This window comes from Anser brachyrhynchus, assembly GCF_964034855.1.
Source record: "Anser brachyrhynchus genome assembly, chromosome: 13".
Classification (NCBI taxonomy): domain Eukaryota; kingdom Metazoa; phylum Chordata; class Aves; order Anseriformes; family Anatidae; genus Anser; species Anser brachyrhynchus.
Genome location: NC_137708.1, coordinates 13,849,799 through 13,877,584, shown reverse-complemented (window position 1 = coordinate 13,877,584; position 27,786 = coordinate 13,849,799). Strand labels below are relative to the sequence as shown.

At 45.5% G+C, this 27,786-nt stretch overlaps 1 protein-coding gene across 3 annotated transcripts in view; it reads right to left on the bottom strand.

The window, feature by feature from the left end:
• GPR50 (G protein-coupled receptor 50) overlaps positions 1 to 27,786 on the bottom strand; it is a 119,279-nt gene that overhangs the window by 90,454 nt on the left and 1,039 nt on the right. For 2 of the 3 annotated variants that reach the window (XM_080554034.1, XM_080554035.1), the window contains exons 1-2: positions 21,748 to 26,435; positions 28 to 9,098 (exon numbers count right to left, since the gene is read on the bottom strand). In XM_080554034.1, coding sequence (XP_080410160.1) covers positions 8,230 to 9,098; positions 21,748 to 21,937 — 1,059 coding nt within the window. In that variant the 5' untranslated portion in view covers positions 21,938 to 26,435 and the 3' untranslated portion in view covers positions 28 to 8,229. Of the gene's footprint in view, positions 1 to 27; positions 9,099 to 21,747; positions 26,436 to 27,786 lie in introns of those variants that run through there. The other variant, XM_080554036.1, reaches the window with a different exon arrangement.

Sequence of the window (27,786 nt, the reverse complement as noted above, 5' to 3'; positions counted from 1 at the left end):
CCCTGGGGCAGGATTACCACTTCCTACCTTAGGGAGGCTTCTCTCTAGGCCCAGCCTCCATCACGACTGGATGTAAGTCCATGACAGCAAAACCTCAGCATGCCAAACCCCACCATGGTGCTCCAGGGTCCCCTATCTGACCCAGGCATACTGGAAGGGGCACAGCAGCTACCCCACACTTTCCTTCTGTCCATCTGCTAGAGGAGGAAGAGCCTCTCCTCAGGGCAATTTAAGCGAGTGGGGTTGGGTGCCGCCTGCCCAGGTGCAGCCCTCAGCGCTGACCGGCCCAGCTGCACCAGGCCTCCATCCCCACCGCTCCTTCAGGAGTGCTTGACAAGGGCCAGTTGGTTTTAGTTACAACTAAATTAGTGCCAGGGGAAAGAGGGGGAGCATGTTCATCAGAATCTGGCTGTGAATCATTGGAAGATCCTCATATCCTAGAGGAACGGGCTCCCCAGCTGATCCCGTCAAGCTGGGCTGCCCTGGTACAGTCCTAAGAACAGACCAAGAATAAATAAAAGTTTCCCTTCATTTTATCTTCACCCCTGAGGGGCTTCCATGATGGTGGCCGCCTTTTCTGAAGTGTTTCCTCCTGCTGGAGAAGCTCAGAGAAATTCCTTGTCCCTTGCTGCACCAGGCTGGCATGGCAAGAGTGCCAGGATGCTGCAAGGGGGGCTGGAAAATAAATAAATCAATGAATAATAAAACGGTAGGGTTGAAAATGGCTGTTTTTAAGTATTTCAAAAGAATTAGAAAGTGAAATGTTGTTAAAAATATATATCTTACTAGTTTTATATCAATTACCAACACATTTGTGTACTTATTGTGTCCAGAAGTACTCTCCATTTTCCTGTATGTTTCTGTAGCTTTATTTACTGTATTGCCTTACGTGCTAATTCTTCGTCATCATGCAGTGCAGTTTTGATTGTGTTTTATTACTTACAACATACGTTTATTCAAATAGATTTTAAAGAAAAACATCCAGTAATGGTCTGCTTCCTCTCAATAAGCCTGGCACTGGCAGGCCATGGACTCGAGGGGGAATCCACGAGGAGCGAGGCGAAGCTGGAGGTGCTGCCGGGCACGTGCCCCGGCACCATGAAAATCCCAGGGTCCTTTTTTATATTAAAGGCTTCATTAACTTCCTCGTCCTGGCCGGGCCCCGGGTTGAGCACGTACAGCCCCTCCATACATTCCTCTCTCATTTCAAACACAGATGACATTTTTAATTTCTTTCCAGCAAATTGCTCTGCTCTTCCTTTTTAATGTTTTTTTAAAATTAATTGAAAAACAGCTGCCACTTTTCACCCAAGAGGTGGTTGTATTTTGATGCCAGATTAATACCTCTATCCTACACAGTTATCAAAACCACTGGAAACCCTACCTCAAGGCAAAGCAACCTGCTTACAGTTGAAGAAACAATAAATTTTGCAGCCTACTTCCAAGGAAATTCTGAAGTTTTGTTCACAGCAGAAGAGCACAATGCAGATAGAATTTACAATTACAATAGACCACACAATTACAATCTACAATTTTAAATAAATTTACAATTGCAATAAACCACAATTTATTAAGTGTGTTACCTATAACATATTCTACATACAGAATAAATGGTGTTTCAACTGGAAAGATTTATAATATGGTTTGATGGCTCAGACTATTTAAGAGGCAATCTAAGCAAGCAGTGATTGCACAGCCATTGCCTCTAATCTCAAAGACATTAAAGTTTCCCTGGCCTCTTAGAAGTTATTATTTGAGTTAAAAACCTTATTGGGATAACATGCTTGGGAGATCACATGGAAACATATTTAAATTAATGGTTCAGACCACCCCTTTTTGCTTTGGAAACTGACCCCATACCGTAAATTCTCTCTCTGCTGTGCAGTGCTTTACTTATAGCATCTGAATAACGGATATCATAAACAAGCATTGCAAAATGAAAATTAAGTTAACAATATTATGGAGCTTCTATTCACAAATGTAGTTCATCAGTAGTACAAATTTTACGGATCTTACCACCAAGGAAAACATTTGCATATCTCATCACAGAGTTCTTCCAAGAGCCCATTCTGCATTTCTTATCTCAGGGCTTTTATAGTAAGAAATATTGCATTAGGCCCAGTAATTTGCATTTTGCTGATAAAATTCTAAATACATATGCAGCAGCTCTTTATTGACTGGCTTCACAATATAAACCTGGGAGTAAATGCATTAGGACAAATATTGATATCCACATAGTCACTATGAGAGAGATCTTATCCTGGAGTTGAATTATGGCATCTCTTGTCTTTTATAGCTGTATTTTATCTCCCAGCTACTACTCTTTCTAGCAAGTACATAAATAAATAACACCAACTCACTCCTGACAGACAGTTCAATTCATTCATGGCAGAAATAGCAGGTATGAGCCAGTGCAAGGGTGCTCTAGGATCACTACACGTACGGACATTTGGGGATCTGCAGCTATCATAAAATCTTTTTTCAGCATGTTGCATCACTGAGCATTGCAAGTTTCGCAGGGGAAGCAGCTGATGAATTCCCATGCCTCTTGGAAAATAAGTAATAGTACTGCCCTGGGATGTCATGGAACAAACAGCACTCCTTGTTTGTTCAACAAGCCTGCTCCTGTTCAGCAATTTTCTGTTTTAACAGCAATTCTCAATACGCAGTGCTGCAGCTGCGCCTCATCTTGTTTCTGTGTTGGCTTGTGGGCTGTTCAAGCAATCGTCCTGCACGCTCCAGTGACAGCACCAGCTTTGGTATCCGTGTTACTACAGATGGTTTTATTATTAAAAGAAAAACTTGGTGCTATTCTGTAGAGCTCAGGGGAGTCCTTTCATGATCAAACTTGCTTCTGAGTAGAGCTGCACGAGTTAGAAGAATTTAAACTGCCCAATCTATTTTCACCAGGAGGTTTGGCCTGTATTGAAATATGCTCATAGCGATATTGAAAAAGCAAAACTGGAAATTAAGTAACAAATACACGTGTATATTTATGTTTGAACCATGGTCACTGACACTCCTGATGTCACACTGACATGTAGAGCAGATACTGTCTGTAAGCATCCACTGGGTGATTACACATGGCATGTGGTTAGGAAACAGGAACAAGGCACTGTGCAGTAAATCAAACAGAGATTTCCAGCTGCAGCTGTGACTGGATCACCCTCTGTACTCCATCAGCCTCGCCTTGGAAGTGGCACCGAGACCCCCGACCAAACACCTCCGGCCAAGCTGGCCTGGAAGTACAACTACTGTGACCTACGGACAGGACCCACCAGCTGAAGAACTGCATGAATGCAGCAAAACCCACAATCAAAATGTGCTTCCTTCCATCAGGACCTTACCTTTATGTCTTTTCCCCAAGTCCAGCCTTGTCCATGATGAAGTAGGAATTAACGCCTTGCAAGCCAATTTTAAAGAGGAATTTTACACATTTCAGGCATATTTCCGTGTTTATTTTCAAGTGTTGGCTTTTCTTTCCTCGCCCTTTTTATTTTCTGAATTTTATAAGCCCGTTTCAAAATTGTGAGCTTGAGGCAATGCAATGAAGGGGACATTGTATTCTGCATCTGCTAGAGCAAGATAACCACCTACCAATGAGACAGAGGCAAACCATAGTTTTCATGCGATAGTTTTCATGTTTATCCTGCTGCTGCAATGAAATGCTGCTTTTCCTTCACAGGCAGCAAGGACAGCAGCTATTTCTATGTTTATTTATTTTTCCACTTTCCAACCAGTGCAACCTCATCTCTAGCTTTTGAGACTGAGCACCGAGAACCCAGTAGCCTCGGCACAGTCCTGCCACCAGCACAGGAGCAGTCAGTGCGCCTCCAATGAACACTCAGCGTGCCTAAAATATGGAAGAAATGTTAATGAAATGGAAGTCTGTGTTTCTCTGTAGACAGCTCAGTAGAAGCTAATTGCTAGATGCCACATTTCTTTCAAGAACAGAGATCTGCTTTCGCTGATAAGTAATTTACTAATTTAGGATCCGCTTTTCTTAACGAAAGCCAATTCTCTCTTAAGACCTTACTGATGATTTAATAACCCTAGTCTAATTGCCTTTTCAGAAGTATTTCGAATATTTATTTTCAGAGCATAACAGAAGTTGATCACAAGCCCAAATTTGAAATACTAGCCCAAAAGAAGCACATTTGATGCTGTCTGATTTTTAAAATAAAAGTGCAGCCACAGCAGGGTTTTTGCGTAGTCCTTCCTGAGAGTGGGCAGGAAATGGCTTACAAAAAAGGAGCAGGCTGCAACCCACAATCTCATCGCTGCAGAACATAGACATGAGAAAGGCAAAGGGCCTTGGAGGGACACACAGTGATGAGACAATACAGAGAGTTTCCTCCATGAAGAGGATGACTGCAGTGCATCAGGCTGCTGGCTTACAGGTGGCTGGAAGAAAAACTCATGAATCCAACGTACGCCTGAACTCAATCTCTAGTTTAACCAATTATATATGTCAATTCAATCTGCTTTCTGGTAGTCAACAAAACCCAAGCTGTTCCAAATATTTATTAGAAAATAACTGCAAAGGGAAAAATCAATAAGCAGTCCAATGGGAGATTTATTACAGTTTTAACAGGTAAAGGGAACAAATCTACTTTATGAACAAAAAATAGCAATAGGAATTATACTGAAGATTTCTTAATCAAATGACAAAGCGGAAACAGTATATGCAATATATATTCATATATAAATATACCAATTACATTCCTCTTAAATAGATTAAACAACATTCATTAGCAACACCCTGAAGTATTTCTTCATGGCAAGAGATTCATCTTACTTCATAGCAATGCCATCTCTCCATAAGCTGACATCCTTTACAGCAATTTTAGAGTTTGGGGCTAGACTTGAGTATTCAGGACAGATCAAATCCATAGCAAGTGATGTAAATCCTATTTATAGGAGAGGTCAGTGCTATTTCTGAGACTTAAGGTGGGGTATGCAACAGGTGGAATTGGCAGAATGTAGTTTAAGCTGTGGGATCTCCTTGAAAGCTAAAATTCGGATTAAAGCTAGATTCTCACGGGGAAACTGACTCTGCTCAGGATTCACAGTTTAAGACACACCTCCCTTTTTCTGTAAACAAATGTTAACAAAATAAACTTTCTGTACCCTGTTAACCATTTCTTAACATAAAAATAAGGAGCTGCTTGGGTAGTCTTAAAATAATTCAGTATAAAAATCTATTCTATCCTATCCTAAGTACTGTCTCTGTATCAAAGTGCTAGCAAATGGCACAGTGTTTTCTGTTTGAAGCCAACATTCCCTGCTCTTAATGTTTCGTATTGCAGATCCCAGCCCCAGCAGGACTTCGCTCAAGAACCCAGCCGTGACAGCTGAATCATCCCGCTGGGACTCCGAAAACGCTTCTGAACGGGTTGTGCCGGGGCAAGCTCTTGGTGCCGTCTGATGGCCGGAGCCCATCGCAGGACCCGTCCCCAGCCCGCGGGGTGGCAGCAGGGCACCCAGCTCGCAGCAGCAGGCGTTTTGTCCCCTGCAAATCCAGCAGAAGAGAGGCAGGTGCCCCGTCACTTTGCATAGTTCGGTTCAGCAGGGACTCCGCGAGCCCCTGGGAGATGCCTGTGGTGCTCCTCTTGCTCCTTTTCCCACCAGGCACCGGCAGAGGCTCCCACCGTGTGCCTGTTCAGGACCTCTTTGGCTTACCCAGCTTGGTTCAAACGCTCGCTGGCTGTTACTTTGGAGCCCAAATAAGAAATAGTGCAAATCCAAGCTTAAAGAAAGGAAAAATACCGCATTGCCTGCATTAAACATTCAGTTAGAAAGGCAAGGATCCACAGGATGAAACCCCAGTGGTGGAGGATTATGAGACATTTGGCAAACCTGTAAAGGGTCCTTCGTGATTGTCTGAAAGGAGTGTACTTGGCTTGGGTTGGTGCTGAGCAGATAAAATTATTTGCTAATGTGATTCTGACTAACGCTGTTGTGGCTAATTAGAAACTAATTTGAGGACTGGTCACAGCACAGGGGACATCTCCCTGGGCGATGGCAGGAGCACTGACTGCTGCTACAGCTGCGTCTCTGCACTTGTCTTATCCTAGTTTGACTTGAAACATCCTTGTTCGCACAGAATTGTGTGAATTCATCCAGACTGGTTTTGCTGGAAGGCAAACAGACCACATTATTTCTGAGGGTCAATATACCTTTATTTGGCCATGCTCAGGCAGATCAAGAGGCCAAAACAGAACTCAGCTTGATTCCTATTATGGGATGCTGGCTGCAGTGCATTTTAAAACAATAATCATCCGACGTTGCGGAGATGTTCAAGTCTGAAAATGTCACGAAGTGCCAGGGCACCCAGCAAAGACAGAGACCCACTCACATCGCAGCAACCTTCGCCACGGGGCAGCACACGTGCTGCACTGAAGTAATGCACCATGCAGTGTTTTTTGGTCTGATCCATAAAGGGGCTCAATTTCTTTCAACTCTTCTTCCCCCAAAATATTCAGCAGGAGGGACGTTCAGCAACAGGATGCTTTCAACAAGCAATGCACAAATGGCTTACCTTTGCTCAGGATTAGGCACTTAGCCTGCCCTAGGGCTTTTTGTAAATCCTGCCTACTTTCATCTTGAGGCACAAAGGCTCTCCGTGGTTCAAGGCTCGGCCCTATGAACCTGCTCTGACTACAATCAGTACCTTAAGTCACTGGGAGAAGGCTGCACTCTTTGATCAGGAGGAGGCCTGCTGTTGTCCTTATTACACCCACGGGGCTCAGACCTGCTCCCATCCCTCGTGCACCTCCCGCTGTGCCCCCTGGTACACGGGCACCAAGCCAGGCTTGCTAGCTTGAAGACAGAGCTGCACCAGGGGAGTTTTATCTGCTGATTTAATGGGGCTGTTTCAAAGCAGGTTCCACTCATTTAAAACCGTAAGGAGTTGAATTTACAATGAATTGAAGGAAAAATAAAGTCGTATTTACAGACAGCAACCAGCCCCCCTACACACACTCCATTAAAGAAACAGCCTTATCTCTGCCCATGTGCTTGTTTCTAATGCGATACTGGCCTTCCCAGCACTCCAGGACATGGTTTTCAATGACAAAGATAACAGAGTTCAGGTTTTAACTGAGAACTGATGCGTGAATATGCTTATATAGCTTTCCTCTCCCAGCTCCCATGAATTAATCACTGCTTCGCCCATGAACAAAATGGAATAAAATTCTCCGCTCTTTTCCCCCATCAAATTCATGTTATGTGGTGGGCAAAAGGAAAGATATTTGGAATAAAAACTTCCTTCCCCTTCTGCCTTCATGTCCAAGTGCAAGTATCACTGGAACTCAGTTTTCCTCTTTTATTAAAAGCCTGCATCTGCATTAAGCGGATAGGACTCTGTAACGTTCATCTTTTTTTATGATGCTCATGCAGAAGGGACTTCTGATAGATGTTTGGAACGAATGCTGGCCATTGCAGGACACTGCCTAAATTAGAATCAGGCTCCAAGTATCTTCCTGCAATCAGATTATGTCATGTGCTATATACTCTTATTCATGGCCTGGAAGGAGAGTGCAAGGGTACTTAATATCTGTAGAGATTCAATTAAAATGAGCACATCAGACACTCACTAGGTCTGGCTTCTGTTTGCCTTGCATTCAGCCCAGGCTACCTACTAAGCTGTAATAGAAGGAAAAAGGAAAACAAACACAGGCGCAGTGGAAGTCGTTGTGCTCATGTGTATGCCTGCTGGCTAACACCGTTACTAACCTAACTGAAAAGATACAAAATCATGCAGTTTACACTTCGATTACTGTAATTTGGGTTATGTTAATGCTAAAGAACAGAATTCAGAGGGAGGAGAGAGAAGTTGGTTTGTGTTACACAGCAATTCTGCAGTTTGCATTTCAAATATAGCTGCATTTTTCCATGCACTCTGAACACTTCCCTTTTCGAGGGTATTGGCATGCTTGTTGCAAAAGCAACCAAAGCAATTCATTAGGCACACAGTGAATGACGGCATAGGAAAAAAAAAATAATAAAAAAAAGGTAAAGGGCAGTTGTTCCATTCTTAAAATCCTTACTCAAAGCCGTGATGTCACGGTGATAAGCTGAGCAATAAAGGTACCAGACTCCTTCCTTGCATGAGAAGGGGGTGGCCATTTAGGGTCCAGCAACATCAGCTGTGAAATGCACAGGTAGGAAGGCTTATGTATTGTATGTACAAGGGTAACCCAGAATAAATAGTGCTGCTGTTCTGGCTCATAAGTGTATTTCAGCTTGGTTGTTGTTGTTCGTTACTGCTGGAGACGGCTTGCTTTTCAGCCCTTCTGTCCCACCCTTGGACACATCGATGAAGAGCAGCCTGGGAGTCCGGAGTGTCAGCAGTATCCTTTTGTACTCCTTTCGGAAATTCTGGTTAAGCAGCCCATAGATCACGGCATTGAGGCAGCTGTTAAAATAGGCCATAAAATAGCTCAGGACGAAAAGCCACTCTGGAATGTGTGGCTGCACTTTGGAAGGATTAATTGAAACAGCAAGGCCAATAAAGTTTAATGGTCCCCAGCACACAGCAAAAAGGACAAAAACCACAAACATAGTCAAGAAATTCCGTACGTCAGCTGCTCGGAGCTTCTGCTTGCAGTCTTGTCTCACCCGGTGTTTGACTTGAATCACCAAAATCCAGATCCGTAGGTAGCAAAACGTCACGATGGACAGCGGGACGATGAAGTGGACCACCACCACTGCGATGGTGTACGACGTGCTCACCGTCTGGGCAAAGGTGCAGGAGTAAATCCGGGGGTCATATTGCAGGGACCCAACAAAGAAGTTTGGCACAATGGCCACCACCGTGAGCAGCCAGGTCAGGCAGATGTAGCAGCAGGTATTCTTCAGGTTGAAGAGCTTATCGTACCGAAGGCTGTGGCAGATGTAGCAGTAGCGGTTGATTGCGATGGCGGTGATGTTGAAAATGGACCCGATGACGCTTAGGCCCATCAGGAACCCACTTATCTGGCAGTGGACGTTTCCCATGGTCCATCCATTGTGGAAAATGGCGCTCAGGATCAGAGGGTACGGATACACTGCCACTACAAGGTCTGCAACCGACAAGCTGACCACAAAGATGTTGCCTACGAAAAAGGAGAAGAGACCACGAGAGGTTAGCAGAGGTCTGGACAGACAACTTCCAACTCAGAACTCCTCTTTGGACCTAACTCTGCCTGTGAGCTTCACTCTATCCTCCATTTGGAGTTTGAAAACATAGAAAATAAGACTTTGCTGTCTGTACTACTGACAGCGAGAGAGTAACAGGGCATTATTAACCTGTGTATTCCTTCTTAAAAAAAATTCTAAGCTGGAAGCATTAACCTTAGCTCAGCTGTTATTTCCTCCTGTCTTTGAACAGGCTTCCTAAATACACAAATTAAATCCTAAATTAAAATGTATGGATTAATAATTTTGCTGAAGAAAGGAAGCGAGAGGTCTTTAGAGAACTGGCATAACTACAGGACCAGCCATAATGCTGTAAGGAATATTTGTCAAAATTCAGCTGTCTGATGATTAGAGAAGTTGTCATTTCAAGGGAAACTCAGCAATATAGAGGACAGCACTAGGAAAAGTCATTTTTCCTAACATCACTACCTGCAGATGAACCTGCAGTAGTAGGAAGGAGAATATTACTAGAGTACTGGTAGAGGATATGTTTAATACATTTAAGGTGTTACCATCCATGCAGCTATGTGTTACAGGCGACACTCCAGCCCACTGATCACACCTGCACTCTCTCTTCAAACCTTCATAGCCTGCTGTCTACCAGATTATCTCAAAAACAACAACAAATAAAAGCATCTTTTTCTGTAGTATCCGTGGAGAGGCTCACTGAGACCTCAGTTCAACTAGGTCACTGGCTTTGGCATTTGGAAAACATATCCAAGGGCTGTCGGAAATCACATCTGTATCGCCATCACAGTCGGCTCATTGCGATGTTTGTTCCCAACAAAAACTATCAGCACCAGTCAACAGCTCCCGTCAGGCAGCAGAGGCCACTTCACACCGGCCGGAAAGCAGTCCAGACTCGAGAACTGCCCACGGTGGCACCGAGCTGTGGCAGCTGACACAAAGCATCACTTCAAAACAAGTATTAGCAGAGGACACGCGAAGGGCTAAAATCTCAGCAGGGAGAGATTTTGCATATGCAGGCTCACCGCAGCATGCCTCTGTGGCCGCTCTGGCTATGCAGGCTTCGCACTCGCATAGAGAGGGAGAGCTGCTCTGCAGCGAATTTGTATTCCTTCAGTCACAAAGATGCCTCCTCAACAAAAGGCTAAACGTGTCCCCAGCACCAGAATCTCCTCTGGGGAAGTTTAAGGAAAATTCTTAGCCTCACATCACTGCCAGCAAGTGGGAGAAATCACAGCCTCTGCAAGTCCTTCCTCTTGGATAGCTGGGAGGATGTAAAAATACAGGGAAATGAAAAAAAAAAATCAGGTCAGATGGCTCAACTTAGCACCTTTTCACATCAATAAACTCAACTTCTCTTTTATTTGACCGTGTGGTCAGCTTCATATTTTTCTCCTGGTGGGTGAACACAGAGGCCAGAGCCACCCAGCAGCCACTTGCCAGCCGGTCCTGACAAACTGAGCATTTTAACGACTGAGTACTCCAAGGAGGGGACATGCTGCACGCCTCCAAGCAGAACAGGCCCTTCAAAATATGGGAAATGACTGCTTTTTATTGAAAAAAGAGTAAACTTCAGTTAAACACCAAATGTGAAGCCATCTAATGTGCGGCTGTTATGGAAAGTAAACAATCTCCCGCCAATCATCTTTTCTTTGTCACTACTGATTTTTTATTATTATTATTATTTTTAAAAAGAATTTTTCCACTATAAAACACAGGAGTCCTGCCTGCAAGTAATACCAGCAGGACATTATCTCAAACTTTAATGATGTGCTTCTGTGGCACTATTTTCAGATGCATCTTTTTCTCTTTGTGAGCATACAAACATAATTCCTCATTAACTTCCAAACTTTCCGTGTCATGTTTTTAAACTTCCACGTGGTATGTATTGGTTTGTGCATCTCTGCACTCCATCTCTACCCCAGCACAATGGCAGCACAGACCTGACCACCTTTTCACAGAAACCTGAAACCTTTTCTCGTGCCACAGGTCCAACACAGGACTATAGAGGTACGATACACTGTTCACAGTGTAATCAGCAAATTATTTGAAACACAAAACAACCTGAAGCCTGGCAGCAGATCAGGTTATAAGCACGTGCAGGTTATACAAAAGGGGATTTACCCCAGTGCACCTTCTGCCCTAGTACTTTGCTCTGTGAGCTCCCTCCTCGCTCCCATGCTCCCATACTTGTGTTTCTGCTCACCCCAGCAGTCTGCTTCTGTATTCCAGCAGTTTCCTGGCACTGCCAGGAACCCATTTTGCCCAGATTATCTGACAGCACAGGTTATCTGAGGACTTACTGTCAAGTCCTGGCATCAGGTTTTATACACATGGAAATCCTGCAAAGAGTTCTGCAAACCCAATAAGCCACATACACAAAGGTCCCCGATGGCAGGCTGCCCGAGCACCTCCTGACTTCCATACAAATGCACGTCACTCTTCTACAAAGATTAACTGAGCATCGCTGTGCAAATACGAGGGTCGCTGGCCCTGCCTGCCTCAGGAGGCTGCTGGAAATCCCTCGGTGCCTAAGCTCCAGTTGCCTGGATCTCCCCGTTGTTCCCACAGCATCTGTGGGCTGTCCTCTAGGACACACGGGCTGTGTTTTAGGCATCCTGAACCTAGAAGCTGGGTTGAAAAGGAAAATAAAAAAAGAGATTAAAATACTTGGTCTTAAAATAAAAATATATGGCTTTTTATACAGCCAAAAATGTCCAAATAGAATATCTAAAAGCCTTGTTCTCTGTTACCGGACTTACACTAGCCTTCCTTGTTGAAATATTACAGATTTGTGTTTGCTTCACGTTAGTGTGATGGAGATGTTCAAGGCACCTGAGGTTAATGCTGCTACCTGTAAACCACACTGCTCCCCATCAGGCAGTGCCCAGAGGGTTTGAGAGCAAATAAAACCCACCTACAACAGCCTCAGCCAGATCAGATCCTGTCTGTCTGTCCAGCTGCAGCCAGAATAACTGAGAGCTGGAGAGCAGCAGGTGTAAGAGCACAGGTTGGGAAAACATGCTAAGATACACAAAATGCTAAAAGTTTACTGGGGTGACCAGTATGTTTGTGGTGACAGTTCACTATCTGTGGCCTGCAATATGAAGCATCTTAACCTTCATGGTTCTCTTCCCAGGTTTTCTGAAAAACTCACGTCCAGAAGGAGGTGAACTGGAATCAAGACTCTCTTCAGCATCAAAAGGATCTATCTGTAATAAGGTTCAGTAAACAATTTAACAGGCCATGACTGTAAAGCAAGCTTCTGATGACCACTTACCATAACCTAATACTCTCTATTTAACCTTTGAAAGCTTATGCTCGCTGCAAAACAGAAACAAAATGCACTGTTTGCCCCAAGCAAAATAGATAAAGTCTTAAAAGCTTTATTCAACGTGCAACAAGGCTCTGTATTAGCTCTGACAGCCTCCTTTCCATGTTTGTTTTTACCTGCTACTCGCTATGCATTTGCTTGTACCTCACTGACCTCCACTTCCACTCCGCAGACACGAAGAGCACGCTTGGTTCTGCGAAATAAGTGGCAGTTCACAGGAAACACCTTCAAAACAATTTTGTTCTCTTTATACTATAAAGATGGCACTGAGGGTTTGCAGCCACGTTATCATACTGACTGCTCTTTTGGACCGATAATAATACCGGGGTGCTTGGGGCAGCCGACGCTGCAGCCCTCGCACTGAGGAGCATTTCCAACATCCCCAGCCCCAAAAGGTCACTCCAGGGAACAAAGTAACTGCCCGGTCCAAGAGCATTAGGGTTGAGCCTCCTGCGGGGGTCTGGCTCAATGTCACCTGCCCTGAGAACGTCACACGCACGGCACAAAATAGCAAATAAGAAAGTCCAGGCTGACATTTGGACAACAGAAAGTGTTTGACAACTCAAAATCAGGGACGCTCTCCCTGAGGTCCAGGCATCAGGAAAAAAATAAAAGATCTGTTGTTTAGTTCATCAATCCACAAATTCTAACTGATGATTTTATACGTGTATTTAGGAAGCCTATTCAAAGACAGGAGTAAACCAGAGAAAGAGAAAAAAACAATCAATTATCCAATATCGTTGCTCCACCAGGATGGGACACAGTGCGGTCTCCGGCAGTCGATCGGACAGCACAGTCAGGCTGCCAGCAGCTCTCAAATTCCAGCTGTGCTGCATAAAATGATCCTGCTGGCAACAAACAGCCAGGAGAGGAGGTATCTCCAGCCCACAGCACGCTTAGAACGTAAGGTTAGGGAATGTGGAAATATCCAGTGTAAGGACACAATGAAGGTCCTAGACAAAAGCATAAAAACTCCACCACCATTGAACTTTTTCCTGGCAAATGTCTCTCTTAGCACAATAGTGATGCCAGAGAGCAGCAGTGTGCTCAGTATGAGCATCACCAGTAGCGCTGGTGTCGTTCCCAGAAGGAAAGCTGTGGGTGCTTGGTGCTCTCCTGCCTTGGCATCCATGGCAGCCATGAGGAGCAAGGCCAAGGTGTTTCAGCATCACTTTGGCATCATGACTGCAAGCCTCATCAGCCGGCCCCTCGGTGCATCACCATGGCTGAACAAAAACCTCCTTTCCCTCTGGATCTGTGGGAAAGGCTTGCTCCAGCAGGAGGAGAAAACCCTCGCAGTACTTACTGAGGTAGAAAGGACCCGCTCCCAGGCACTTCCATCACATTCATTTTTTTACGCTCCATGTATTATTTTGTCCGCTGGTTGGAGAAAGGAATTACTTGCAGTGCTGGCAGAGGGCTGGGTTTTAGATGTGCTTTTAGGTCACAACCTTTAACTGTATTGCTGTCAAAAGCATATCTGAGCCATGCCTTCAGCTGCTCTAATTGCGTGCGGCGAAGGGCAATCATTGCAATGTTTACACTCCAGAGACTCACAACTTTCATTTGGCTACGGCCAGCCAGCTTCAAAGCCGTGTCCGAGCTCACGAGCCTGTGGAAACGGGCTGGAAATACGAGCGGCCGTGCTCACATGATTTCCTATCTCTCCTTTTATCGCTTACCATTATATTGGAAACAATGGAAACGGGCACTTTTTTCCTTGGTGTGTCGCAGATGGGAGGTGGACGTTGGTTCTCGACTGAATAAAATGAGTTGTTCCCTCGTCTTCTGGACCTTTAGAAAGGGGTGTTCCTCTTTTGGTACCAGTGAAGAGCAACACCCTCATTTTCAGAGTTTCAGAAATATTAAAAAATAAAAGAAGCTTTCAGACCATCCCATAGAAACACTGCCTCAAAATCTTCACCCTCTTACTCCATATGAATCCTAATACATCCTGCTCAGCTCAGACATGCCTTCCTGAAAAGATTATTTAAAGATATTTTAAAAGAAAGAGGAAACTATGTAAAATTTGACATTTTACCTAGCTCCAACAGTTTTTAAACTTTTAGAAAATAACATTTTCTGTTCATTTATGTGCCTTTTAATGATTTCTTCCAGTGTTTTCATTGAAGTTTTGGCCTTTTGCATGAGGAAAAACTCCAGTGCTGCTGTTCCTCTGGATTTCTAAACTTAACTCTTGTTACTGTGATGTTTTGCCCGGATGCAGCTACGGCAATAGGTTCTGCTAGTAAAAGAGGAGGAAGACATGATCATCTTGATCTGGCTCTTAATATATGCAGAATAAGTACTAACAGCAACCTTGTCTGGTTATCAGCTTAGAAGCCTGGTTCCTCCGTGCATCCCTTCCAAATGCTTCGGGTAAAGACAAATTTGGGAACACCGCCTGCACCTCGCAGCCTTCGCAGGGCACCGCAGCAAGGCCGATGGAGGGAGGTGTGGGAGGCAGGAGGCCCTCTCTGCCACCCTCTGGTTTACGCCACAAGCCTCAGCATCTCTGCCAGCACCAGCTGAGCCCGCGCGGTGCTGGCTGCAGCGCCTCAGCCTGCAAGGACCATAAACCAACAGCTCACTGCCCTCCGTTTCTGACCGAAATCACTGCCGAGCGGTACTGCGTGACTAAGCAGCCCGTTCCTATGCAGGCTGATGCCCTTACGTTTACCCTGACACACTAGGATGCACAAGCACAGATAAGCTCTACCAGCCCATGTTAACTCCAAGCCTAGCATTTATTAACTGGTTTGCAAAGCGCCCTGAAACCAAGCAGTATCGTACAGTTCCCAACTTCAGGAGAGAGCAAGCTGAATTTAGGCAACAGAGAAAAAGCTCAGTCTGGTCACAGATCAGCACAACACAAAACGCTGCCCCAAATTCAACCTCACTTTCTAACAGAGGCTCGAGACAGACCTCTAACACATACTGATCCTGGCAGCATCACGCCTCTAGCGCTGTGTCCAACAAGAACAAGCGATTAACATCAAAATGATTCACTTGCCATAAAGGCCATTTTTAGACAAAAAACGCAATCAACTTATGAAGTAACAAAGCCTAAATCAATAACTGGAGGAAAAATAATAGAAGAGTTTTACATAACAGAAAAGAGTTAGGCTTGGTACACACGCTAAGAGAAAGCGTCTGTGCTCCAAGCGTCTGTCCTCAGCTCAGGGATGCTGAAATGGGATTGTCTGTCTAGAGACAGCATGTCTGCTTTTCCCATTCTCAGTTAGTCTAAAGAAAGCTGTTCCCTTTCCCAGCAAGGAAAAAGGCTGAGCTACCTGAATTACTGTTCATCTGACCTTCACAATATGCTAGGAACGGGAGTGATATTCCCTGCATTACAGACAGAGAAAGAGAGACCCATCATTTGTTGGCTTGGCCACGGCGATGCCAACTGTGAAAGAAGCCCTGCATGTAAGTAGGAGACCAGAAAGTGAAAGAAAATCTGTCCTGGACCTTCTGGTTCATTCACAACTATCTACTAATCCCATCAGAAACAGAGAGTTACTTTCACCTGGGAACACTGCAGAGACGCTGATACAATTGTGCTGGCAAAAATCCAGTGCAAACAATTGAAGTTGATTCAACAACAATAATCACGATACTGGAAAAAATTACCTCAAATAAAAAAAATAATAAAAAAGCAAGCCCTAAAGGACCTTTTTAATTTTCCCAGAAATGAGTCCAAAAACCAATGTTTCCCAGAACATCAGCAAAATCTTTACTTTAGATATTCCACAGGACTTACAGACCTCGTATCTAGTCTGGGTACAGGACAGGCAACAAGGAGCTATTGACGGTACGAGAAGCTCTTGGAAATGGGAGTCCCAAGTGAATTGTATGAGGACGTTTGCTTCTGTTTTTTTGGTTTTTTTTTTTTTGTGGGTTTTTGTTTGTTTGTTTGTTTTTCCGAATGACTTCTGACATTTAATCATCTTTGAGGTGCAATGTATGGGAATATTACAAGAGAAAGGCAGTTTTTGCAGCAAAGTCCACACTAAATGTGTTCCAACATAAGCCCATGGTTTAAATGGGGGTGCTCTAACACTGACCTCAATAGGAACTTTAATGGTGATAGTATCCAAATGGGTGAATGAGGATAAGATTACATGGGCCTATGAGACCTAAATTACTGGAAGAACCTCCCAAAGTAAGTAGCCACACCTCTAGGCAGAGAAACTGGCATGGTAAGTGGGAGATCTTGCACTTGTGGAGCACAACTGAGCAGACACCTCTGCTATTGACAGCTTCCAGCACAAGAATACCACTGTTTTCTGTCTTAAACAAACAACATTTTGCCCCCAGAAAGGAAAAAATAAATATATAAATAAATAAAAGATGCTGGAAATAAACAAAATAAAGCCATCCATGTGAAACTGAGGTTGCCTCATCCTGAAATACCCCAAGTCCTACTTTCTGGACTGTAATGCTAAGGCAGACCTACTTTACAATTGCATAATAACCATCAAGTGATGGGGCTTTTAAGTGTATCCTTAAACTTTTCTGCCCTTTGCCTTTATCTCCATTGAAGCTTTCTCAGCAAGAAATAAATCACAGGGATTTCTTCTCTCTGAAACTGCTTAACACCCACATCACGGTGCTTCAAAGCGGTAGCGTGAAGCTTCAGCCTTATGACTCCCATCACAGGCCAAGGAGGCTTGGAGGAGCCAAGCCAAGGAGGCTCTCTCTCCAAAGAGAAGAGAAATGGTCAAGATTCCTAATTTTAAAAATAAATAAATAAATAAAAACAACCTCACTCACTCTATGCCATTTCCAAAAAGCCCTCTCCCCCGCTCCTAGGCTTTGCTTATCTACTGACAGCATTTTTAAAGAGCTGTCATTTATCCAGCGTGAGATACGACTTCCTGCCTCCCGGTCCCTTCAGAACTGTTTGTAAACCTCCGTTTCCTCTGCTTAGCAGGATTCACTCATTTTCCCTTTCATTGCTGAAATCCCATGTTGTTAGCTGTCCTCAATGAAGTATTTTTGTTCATTGACAAGCTCCAGAGTGACAGAATATTTAAGGAGCTACATCAGGATGAAACAAAGCCTGGGCTTAGTACAGAGGCTTCTGCATCTCGGCAGCTCAAGCAAAATCCCACAAGCCAGGTCATCTTCAGCCCAGCAGGACTGTCCTCCACACCGCGTGAAGCTTCCAGCAGACTGAAATACCCCAGTCATGTGTCTGTGGATGTTGTAAGGAACCCAGGGAGTGATTTGCAACATCAGAGCTCGAAGGAACTGGGGTTCAGAGCTTCAGTAATGGCTGTACACACAGGGAGGAGCCCAGCCCTTGCAATAGGCTCCAGCCTCAACACCCAGGAGCCTCCCCAGGCAGGAGCATGGGGCTGGAGCACCTCAGCCAGCACGTCACAGTGCCCTGGCCATCGTGTGCCCCAGCTCCAGGGTGGGCAGATGCGCCCCAGGAGCACATTGACTTCACCACCCCAAAAGCAGACGCATCTTGGCACCAGGGGCTTGGACTGCGGCTGCTAATTGGGACGAGACAGAAGTGAAGGGCAGAACAGGGGAAGAGGTCTGCTTTGGTCTCCCTCAGGAGTACAAAGTCTTTCCCAAATTCAGCTACATAGCACAGCCTTTAAAAGGAGAGCGACAGCTTCTTCTGTATCAGCTGCAAGGCAGGAGCTCTCATGCCAGCGCTGCCTTCTTACGCTAACTGCCCTTTTATCATTTATTCAGAAATGAGGCTGTAACGAGGCAGATTTATATCAAATGACAAATAACAGCTGTGGGGAAAAGAAAAAGAAGTCTCGTGCTTCATTAGAACCCTGTAAGGGTCTGACAGCCCGAAACACACCGCCAAAGTGGCAAATGCAGCCAGAAAGACAAGACAGAGCTCACAGCAGCTGTTAAGCCAAATGGGAACTTATTAAAATTAAGGGCCATCTTTCCCCTTTCATATTTAGTTTCAAAAGACCACACAAAGAAATTCAACCTCTTATGAAGACTGAGTCATTAGTGCAGATGTGATACGAGGCCTGGGCAAAGATTTCAGATTGAAAGGTAACTGTTAATTCCCAGGTGGTTGCTAGAACCTTAGGAATACATTAATCTGGTATCAACTGGAGCCCCCCAATATTAAAGTCATAAATCTTACCAGGACGAATTTCCCCATTACTCACTTGGTGTTACAATACTGCTTAAAAAACCTGCAAGCATTCAACTTGGAGAAAAGGATGCTGATGGGTCTGCAGCATTAACTATGGCATGTGCTTGGGACTGAAAAGTATCCTGCAAGTCAAGTGGGAGGTTTTGCCTGAAGGATGCTGATTTCCAGAAGGGGCTGGGAGCTCTGTGCTTCAATCAGGTCCAAAACAAACACTGAAAAAGCAAAGGAATTAAATACCTAAGCTGCCAGGCAGCCGCAGATTATCCCACAGCATGAGGGGGCAGCATCAAGTTTTCTGAATTTCCTTAGTGGGCAGGTGGTGAAGGCAGTAGGTAAACCTCAGGATATCAGCACTACTTGTCTTTTTTCACCTCAGTCTCCTTGAGTCTGTCTGATCGCACTGCCTGCCTTTCCCCAATAATTTTTGTTACCGAAGGCCAGCTTCATTCCCTTTGTACAGGAAAGTGGATGACTCATTAAAAAAATAAAAAAGCTTTCCACACAATAGAAACTGGTCCCCAGCAGAGCAGGGATATTTTGAGTGATTGTGCTCATTAAAAAGGTATAGGGTGACCCTAAGTTTTTTGGGAAAGCAGGGCGTTCAGTTTTTACAAAACCACAGACCACGGGACAAGTTCTTACGGACACAATGCAGAACCAGCCTCTGGGAAAACCGGCCTCATTTCGATGCTCAACAAAAACTAAACTAAATCTGCTGAAAAAAACGTTCAGAGGGCAGTAAACCTGGATTTCAGTGGAGCAACCACTGTATAATGCCGCAATACTGCAGCAAGGTTGTGGGTTACCTAAACTGCCATCCAAGAAAGAAAAAGCAAGACAAAGAGGCTGAGATAGTGTTAGCCAACACAGATAGATTGGCTTACTAATGAATTTAACGCTGACTTAATCTTCTGACTTGGCATTGCCCCGAAAGCCTGCTCTTTTTGCCTCCCCTCGCCTAAATGAAATTAACCTATTCCAGAAAATTAAGGACGATTTACCAGGCCACTGAAGGCCGACTGCTTGTTGGATCTGGATCCGTGTTAATCCATCCAAGAAAAAAAGAGAAACTCTGTGATTTAGAAACCCGACTACGGGAAGGTTGGCAGAGGGGCACGCGTGGGCTCTCGCTGCTCGTTTCTCACAGGCGTGCTGGCACCAGCCAGGAATTTTTGGATGAACACAGCAGGAGCAGCGTATTTCACTGCAATTTCAAGCTTTTTTGCTTTCTTGATGAAGCTGAAGGTGGCTGAGGCTACGCAGGGGATGCTCAGGGGACCCAAAAAGCCCAGCTCGCCTTCCACGTCTGACACTTTCCAGGCACAAGGCAAGACCCGTGTCGTCAGCAGCAGAGGGCTCGACCCTGCCCCTGGGGACACAGGGAAGGGCAGAACGCCACATCTGCATTCCCCATTAGCCATTAAAACCAGCATTCACACAGTTTTCCATTTTCCCCTCAGCTTACGGCTGCTGTGTCACGGGAGATGAAGCCAGCTCTCACTGAATCTGCGGGACCTCCCTGGGGACAGGCAGCAGGTCGTAAACCACACACTTCTGCATCTCCCTGTGCTGTGAAGAGCAGTTCCCGTCCAAAAAGCGAGAAGGCGTTGGGAAGGTAATGGTTGTGCTGATGCTATGTAAAGGCCAGGGGAGCAAAGCCTTACTTCAGTGTGTGTTGCAGTCTCCTGGTGATTTACAGATTGTTTTCCATGGATGTGGCCTGGTGTTTACATCAATATTTGTAGCTGCCGCAACAGTTACACAAACATCACGGGGATACAGATTCGAGAGCCTAAAAATGATACATGTATAATTAACGCTCATCATAAAAGCATCCGAGAAATCTTCCAATCCCCATTCCAAGGTAAAACAGAATTCAGAGTTTACCAGTGCTCTGGAGATGTATTTTGGAAACTGGAATGACATAATGCAAAATATATTTCATTACCCACGTAACATCCAAGACAAAACTAGATACTGGATAAAGTCCAGGTTAGAAACCACAAACTTCTTCAGTTCTATAGCTCACAGCGTTTTCAATCTTTTACATAATTACACAGACTTCAACTCCAGCACATGATATCATGCAAATGATTACCTACCTACACTCATTTCCCCGAGATACACAGAGCCCTTAACAGGCGGACACCACACACCCTTATCAAGAAAAATAAATAAACACACTATCTTCACAAGCGACTGTTAAGACACTGAAAGGTTGTGGAAAATTGGAAATAGCATCCATGCTGAGAGCATAAATGATCCTTCTCTTAGGGAGGACAGAATTGGACTGCTGTTTCTCACTAGGAAAAGCACAAAAACATTTGCAAACATGAGCCCTATTATGAGATCCATAAATCTACATCCCACAGTTTAGATCATCCTTCCTCTCCCTACTGTTCCAAGAAAGCCCTTGCTGCTTTCCCTTATATTTCAGCAGAGGACAAGGAACAGCCAGACACAGCTGAGGCCAAACCCACTGCCCCTGCACTTCCTTGGTAAGACTCCCCTCCTGCCTTCTTTGCTAACTGGTTTGTTCCCAACAGGGCTGGTCCTGGCACGACTCATCTCACCACTTCTGCGGCAACAACATCGGGAGCATCACTTTGAAAGCTGGGTTGGACAGATGTATTTAACGAGGGTGGGCAGGCAACATCACAAGTTAAGCTCTTGTTTCTCGACTTTCCTCTTCTTCAAAACCCTGCTCATCACATCCCAAGGCACGCGTTGCCCTGTTTTCAAGTTTTAAGAGGAGAAAGAGCACCGAGCACCATACAAAATCAAAACTACAGAAGGTACTTGCCCATAAAGTAACCTTAAATTCTCCCTCAGCTTAAATTTTTTCTCTTGATTGGAAATATATTTGTATACATCTACAGTGGGTGAATGCAAATAGCATTTCCAACATATCAAGTTACAGAAATGACATTGAGCCCTAAGGTGAGGGACTGCAATACATGCTGTCTTGGAGAAGCTGTAAAAAGCCAACATTTTGATTGTTTTAATTTTTCTTAAGTTTCATGGATTTTTACTTCTCTATAGAAATAATGTCTTGGACTTTGTGAGTACCACAAAAATTAAGAAGTGTTCAGAAAGAGAAGGAAATAAGCTCAACACTTACCATGCTCAACAACTCCACAGAGGCCTGGTAAGGTGACATTTCCTCTCACCATATGGAGACCGGGGGGGTTCATGCATGCTCTCAGGATGAGAGTAGATCTGAGGGTCATCTCTTCTCCTGTCCCATTGCCAGCAACTGCAGCAGCAGCTGCTGCACGGAGAAGTTCAAGAAAACATTTACTGGGCTCCATTGCGATAATGTGCCTTGGGGGAGCACTCCTCCTGACGCACAGCCAAGCGCTCCACGCTCACATGTAATATCAATACAACACAGTCGCTTCTCTAGTGAGAGCACTCATTTTTGAGCACTACTCCAGTAAATACGCAAGGAAATTTTACGAGGCAGTTGATGCACAAAGCTTTCACTTACCAAGTTATAGGACCTCATGGGAGAAGAAGGCATGTGCGGAAGCAGCGGCTGAGGCCAGGCAGGGAGGGAAGGTGCTGTGATGGTCACAAGACAGAGCCCAGGCTTGAACGACGGCCAGAAAATAGGATGTATTCATGGAAAACACACCCTTACGGATTGGACAAATCTTTACAAGTCTCCTCCAAGATAAGCCTGAATCACAGAAGCCTAACTTGGTGGTAAGCTCAGGAATCTCCATGAAAGCCATAATGATGCTGCCTGGGTGACAGCTGCATGTCGAGGCTCCTGCTGGTGACAAACTGGTGGGAGAAGCCACCAGTACCTGAAGATGCCCTGCTACCCAGACCAGATGCACACCTCACCTAAAGTAAAGCCTCTGTTATATAGAGAGAACAACCCAAGTTTTATTCACTATACAAGGCATCAGGTGAGAAAATGTCAGCTTCCTGCTTGCTGCCCAAGTGCTCTCCAGAAACTAAAGAAAACCTTGCTGCAGAAATAGGACTCAAACCCACCCCCTTCCTGAAGCAATAAACAAACTAAATTTGCAATCCTTGATTTTCCCCATTTGGCAGGGGGGAATAATCCCGCACAACAGCATGTGTCTGATACGATTGCTTGGGAGAAATTAGAGGCTTACACCTAGAGAAGTGTAAATCCTGCATTGCTAAGGTTTCTTCAGCTGCAAGGGAAAGAAACATTGCCTCCTGGTGATTAAGAATGTAATTATTATTATTAATTCTGAAACACTTTGAATTACATGGTACATTTTCTTTAAATGGGCCCTATCGTTAGCGGAAGCTGATCTGAACCAACGATTTATTCGTGGCTTAATATCCACGCTTGTTTCGCATGCTCAGCACATTTTGCTCAGTATTAGTGGCTGGTTGCTAGAGACAATCAATTTAAATTTAGACAGAAGCTTTTGGAAAAGTTTTATTCAGAGCAGATATATGAATTAAAACACTAACTACGGTGATATGTAACTACATTTCTTCTAAACTCTTAGCACCTCTATGTGCACTTTAAGATCTCAAGAGAGTTCACAGGCAACACCAAGCTCAAGTCCATATTCGAGCAGAGCTTTCCACTCAGACCCATTCTAAAATCAGGAGGAAGTCTGCCAGGCGGCGCTGCAAAATTGTGGAATTTCTGCAGATAAAATCAGAATTGGGCTTCCCCTACAGTGCCATCAATGAAATACCTCCGGCCTTGCCCATTAATTTGCAATATTTTCTAAAGTAAAAGCCTGTCTTTACCGACTTTGTTGCAAAGCAGGTCTTAACCAAAAATAGCCAAGGAAGAGGAGAAAAAAGCCTTTACGGGTTTGGCAGATACACTACTGACAAGAAACAATACATTTTTAACCGCTGTGTAATCACAATACACTTTTCCTACTGAAACTCTCCCAGAGTTTCTGCCCGAAGGTGTTGGATGCTGAGCAAAAGCCAGCTGCCACATCTGTGATGCACGTGGCTGTGCAAGCAGCTCCTCCTACTTCACCTCCGAATTTTTACAGCTCATCCCCACAAGCCAAGTTGAGTTTTCGTGCTGTGTGCGGCTGCTAGAGCCCTTCATTTGGGGGTGCGTGCTGTTCCTTCTCCCAGATGTAAGTATTTCCACATTGCACTTCCTTAAGGTGCCATCATTTACACGAAAGGCCACCCTCTGGTCGCCCTGCTTTGCTGATTAGATGAGGAATAAGACTGGAGAACAAGGCCAACAAGTCAACAAGTGCTCGGCTCTCTATGGTCTGTGCTGCTCCCTATTCAGGGAGGTTTTCTGACCTGAGTAAATGAATCCGGATCTGCACTGAATTAGGTAAATCCACGATGCTGCAGGCTGCTGTCTGCCGGCCAGTAGGAAAGGATCACTTTCAAAGGTGAGACAAAAACGTGAAACACTGGCTTATCAATGTGATGCGAATGCCCCAGCGACAGCAATTGGTTTTATAAGGTTAACGATCAGTCAGAAGAAACTCAGCCAGTTCTGGGAGAAATTTATCTCAAAAAAGGAAGCATGAAGGAGAGAACTGCAGCCAAAATGTAAGGGAAGAAGGGCAGACGCCTCCACGGAAAGGCAGAAACACTCCAATCCTTTGCAAGCCCTATTTGTTGCTTGCCCACTGCTCCGTTTCCATTTCTGTATAATTTATTCCAAAGCAAATATATTCTTTTTAAGAGAAGGAGGAGAAGGCTGTGCCTGTGCTGCGGGACACAATGCTGGTGTTCAGTCGCTGGTTATTCCTTGCTCCCACACTAATCACAGAGGCTTTGTGTAGTTTGGGATTGAGCAATACTTTAACATCTTCCAAGGGTACAGCCACATTGGGAAGACTCCTCTCATTAGCTAATTAGCCTATTGTCCTAATAAGGTGGGGCAACGCCTGTTTCACCCCCCTCTCTGCCCTGCACGGAAAACCCTGCTTTTCCCACCTAGGTGTTCCCTCCAGCTGGTCACAGCCCCTCTGGATGGACTCTTCTTTGAGGCTGGGTGGTGGCAGCCAGCAGCACCCAGTGTCACCACCACAGCTCTGACTTCAGGAATGGGAATGGTTACACATGGGAAAACCATGGCACAAGTTTTCCTCTGTGCTTTCATCCAAGAGCAGCCCTGGGGCACAGCCTTGTCCCTGCCAGGCAGCCCCCAGGACGGTCCTGTCCTCCTCCTGCTGCTCTCTGCCTGGACTTGGACGAGATTAAACATCACCCATGCAGAATGGAGAAAGAAAAGCAAACAAAGTGCAAAGAAAATGGAGACAGAAAAAAAAAAAGTAAACAGAGCATGTATGCCCACCTTCCCTCTTCCTGAAACAGGTCCCGGCTCGTGCGGCAGGACTGTCAGCGAGGCCATTCATCATTTGCTATTACCAAAGCCAGTGTTTGTCCCTCCAAATCTTTCAGCAGCACCCAGCCCTGGCCAGCCTGGCTTGTTGTTGCTGCGGGGCGTGCAGGGCAGCCCTCCCAGGGAGGCAGGCTGGGATTTTGCTTGGCACACGAACAACTTGGCTGAGTTTCTCCTGCTGTGCAGAGCCTGGGCACAGCCGAGGTGGCGTTTCGTGGGAAAGCACGGCTTGACAGCAGCACAGAGGAGAAGGAGAAGGCACAGTGCTGGTGCCCAGCACCTTTGCAGGAGCGCTTGCACCCGTGCACAAAAACAGGATGCTTGTCTGCAGGCAGCCATGTAGAAATACCCTTCCTTCGTGGCCTCAAAACCAGAAAGCAAAGTTCAGCGAGTGGAGTCTCCAAGAGATGGAGACGAGTCTGGCGTAGGTTTTCCTAATCAGAGGAACTTTGTTTTAACTAATTTGAGGGTAGCTGTGTGGACACCTGCACCAGCATGCAGCAAAAGCCTGTGTTAAGCACACGCACGGCTGGAGATAAGGGTCTTCACCCAACTGGAAGAAACCTAAAACCTCCAGCCAGCAGGCCACAATTACAGAAGTCTTCAGCCCAGGAACTTCTGCAGGGACTGTGCGTGCCCGTGGCACAACACCGGGACAGCATGCCAAGGGTCCCCAGCAGGGACCACCACATCCCCACCAGTACACCAGCCCCCTGAGCCCACTGGGTGCACTGGGACACGTCCCACTACCCAAACACACCACTTGCCCCAGCTTCACCACGCCAAGGAGCAGCAGGACCACGTCGGTCATGCCAGGCCTGTGCCAGCCCTCCCTGGAGCAGCCCCGGTGCTGCATCCACGTTTGTGGCTGATGGCACAGGAGCATCGCCGGCAGCCAGCTCGACATGGTAAATTCATCACTGTCCAGCTGAGCAAGTCGATAACGAAGCTAAAAGGAAATGCTGTCATGGGCTGTTCCCCACCAACAGCAAGGACATTTTTGAGCAGCTCACACCTTTGATGGCATCCCTGTTTATGAGGGGGGTGCCAGGTGTCACCCTTCCACGTGGAGTCCCAGCAGTCCTCCTGCAGTTCCCTGGCCAATGTGACATTTCCCTGGCTCTCCCAGAGAGCCACAATCCCCACGTCAGATCCTCTGGCACTCCAGAGGGTCAGGATATATCAGAAGCCCCGGTGGGAGTTTGCTACAGAGGAATGAACCGGCAGAACAGATGAGCAGCTCCTTAGGCAGCTACCCACAATGTACAGAAAGAAACGATGTCGTTTCAGGCTTGTGGCAGATGCTGGAGGGTTTGTGGTGCTAAAAAAAAAAAAAAATCATCTCAAAACACCTACATACAGTCAATAGCTTTCCAGGACAAGGAAATCCTGCAGGAGCTGGGAGGAAACCAATCGCAGTTCCCAGCTGCACCTGAGATATGAAAACTGAACGTGGTCCAATGCGACGCCTCTGAGAGGTCCATCTCCCCAAACTAGAAACAATCAGACAAAAATAACTGAAAGAAAACACCTAAATATATACAAATGTGGCAGTGGGAGATGTTTAAAGATACCTCAGTAGAGCCCTCCTCCTTCCAGAAAAGCAGTACTATATTCAGAAAAAGTTTATTTTGCTAAAGAATTAAGACAGGAGACGAATTAAGAAATGAGTAATGAATAGAAAATCCACTATGAGTAGCTAGAAAGCAAATTATTTTATAAAGAAAGCTAAACGGTATCACAAAAAATAATGGCAACATATGTCAGGAAAAAAGCAATGATCTATCGATACAATAGGCTGACACTAAAAGAAAGTGCAGGGAAATTATCTGTCCTGATACAGCAGATGTAGAAAGTATAAGCATTTATTTTTCTCTTTGCAGATAAGGATGACTTACATTTCAGGTACAACCAAGTTCTCCGAATTCCAGAAGCAAGTGGGAAAGGCATTCAGCACGACTAAACGTTTTCCACATCTGCAAAACTGGAAAACGTGAACATGCACAAAGGAGCTCCCTAACACTGACTCTGAGAAAAGAAACATGTCACAGGGCACGCAGGAAGTTCCAGAGGTCTCAGAACAATAAATAACCCCCCCCTTGAGCAAACACAAAGCTCGCAGCGTGCCAACGTTTCAGCCCGGCTGACCTGGGAAGCGCAGGCCGATAACCCCGGCTGCGGTCCCGCAGAGCCAGGGAAAGGCAAAGCAGCAAAGTGTGAGGAGACGGGAACGCGATTAGTGCTGGCCAGCACAGCTGTATGGGAGGAGGGCCTGTCAGGCCGCTCCGCTGCTTCTTCCCAGACCAGGCATCTGGCTGACACAGGTATCTGTGCTGACATGATGTGTGCGGACTTCTGCGTTGGGTTTGGGCCAGTGTGACAGCCTCACAGCAACATACCCAGAGTACAGCAAGGGGATTAAAACCAGCTGGGCCTGGTGACCTAATTAAAGTTGTAACCCCACTGACTGCCCCTACAGAGGTTTCGGCTCCCTGAGCGGACGATGCTGCTACCGAGGAAAAGGAGCCAGCAGGCAGCAGGAGCAGCTTTCTGCAGGGCAGCACGCGTGCAAGACGTGGGCTTTCAAGGCGTGCACGTTTTGGCTGCGTGCCTGCGTTTGCAGAGAGTTCAGGAGAGGTAGAAAACTGCATTTCCAGAGCCTTTGCCCACCACCCTCGACCTTTCAAGTGTGCTGAGCCTTGAACGCATGAACCAAAGCCTGGAAATGTGTTTGGCAACTGGCTCCTGACCGGTACTTAGAAAATATCGCTGCTATAACCCAAAGGGGAGGTAGTTCTCCTTCACTTCATAGCAACTTTTAACTTG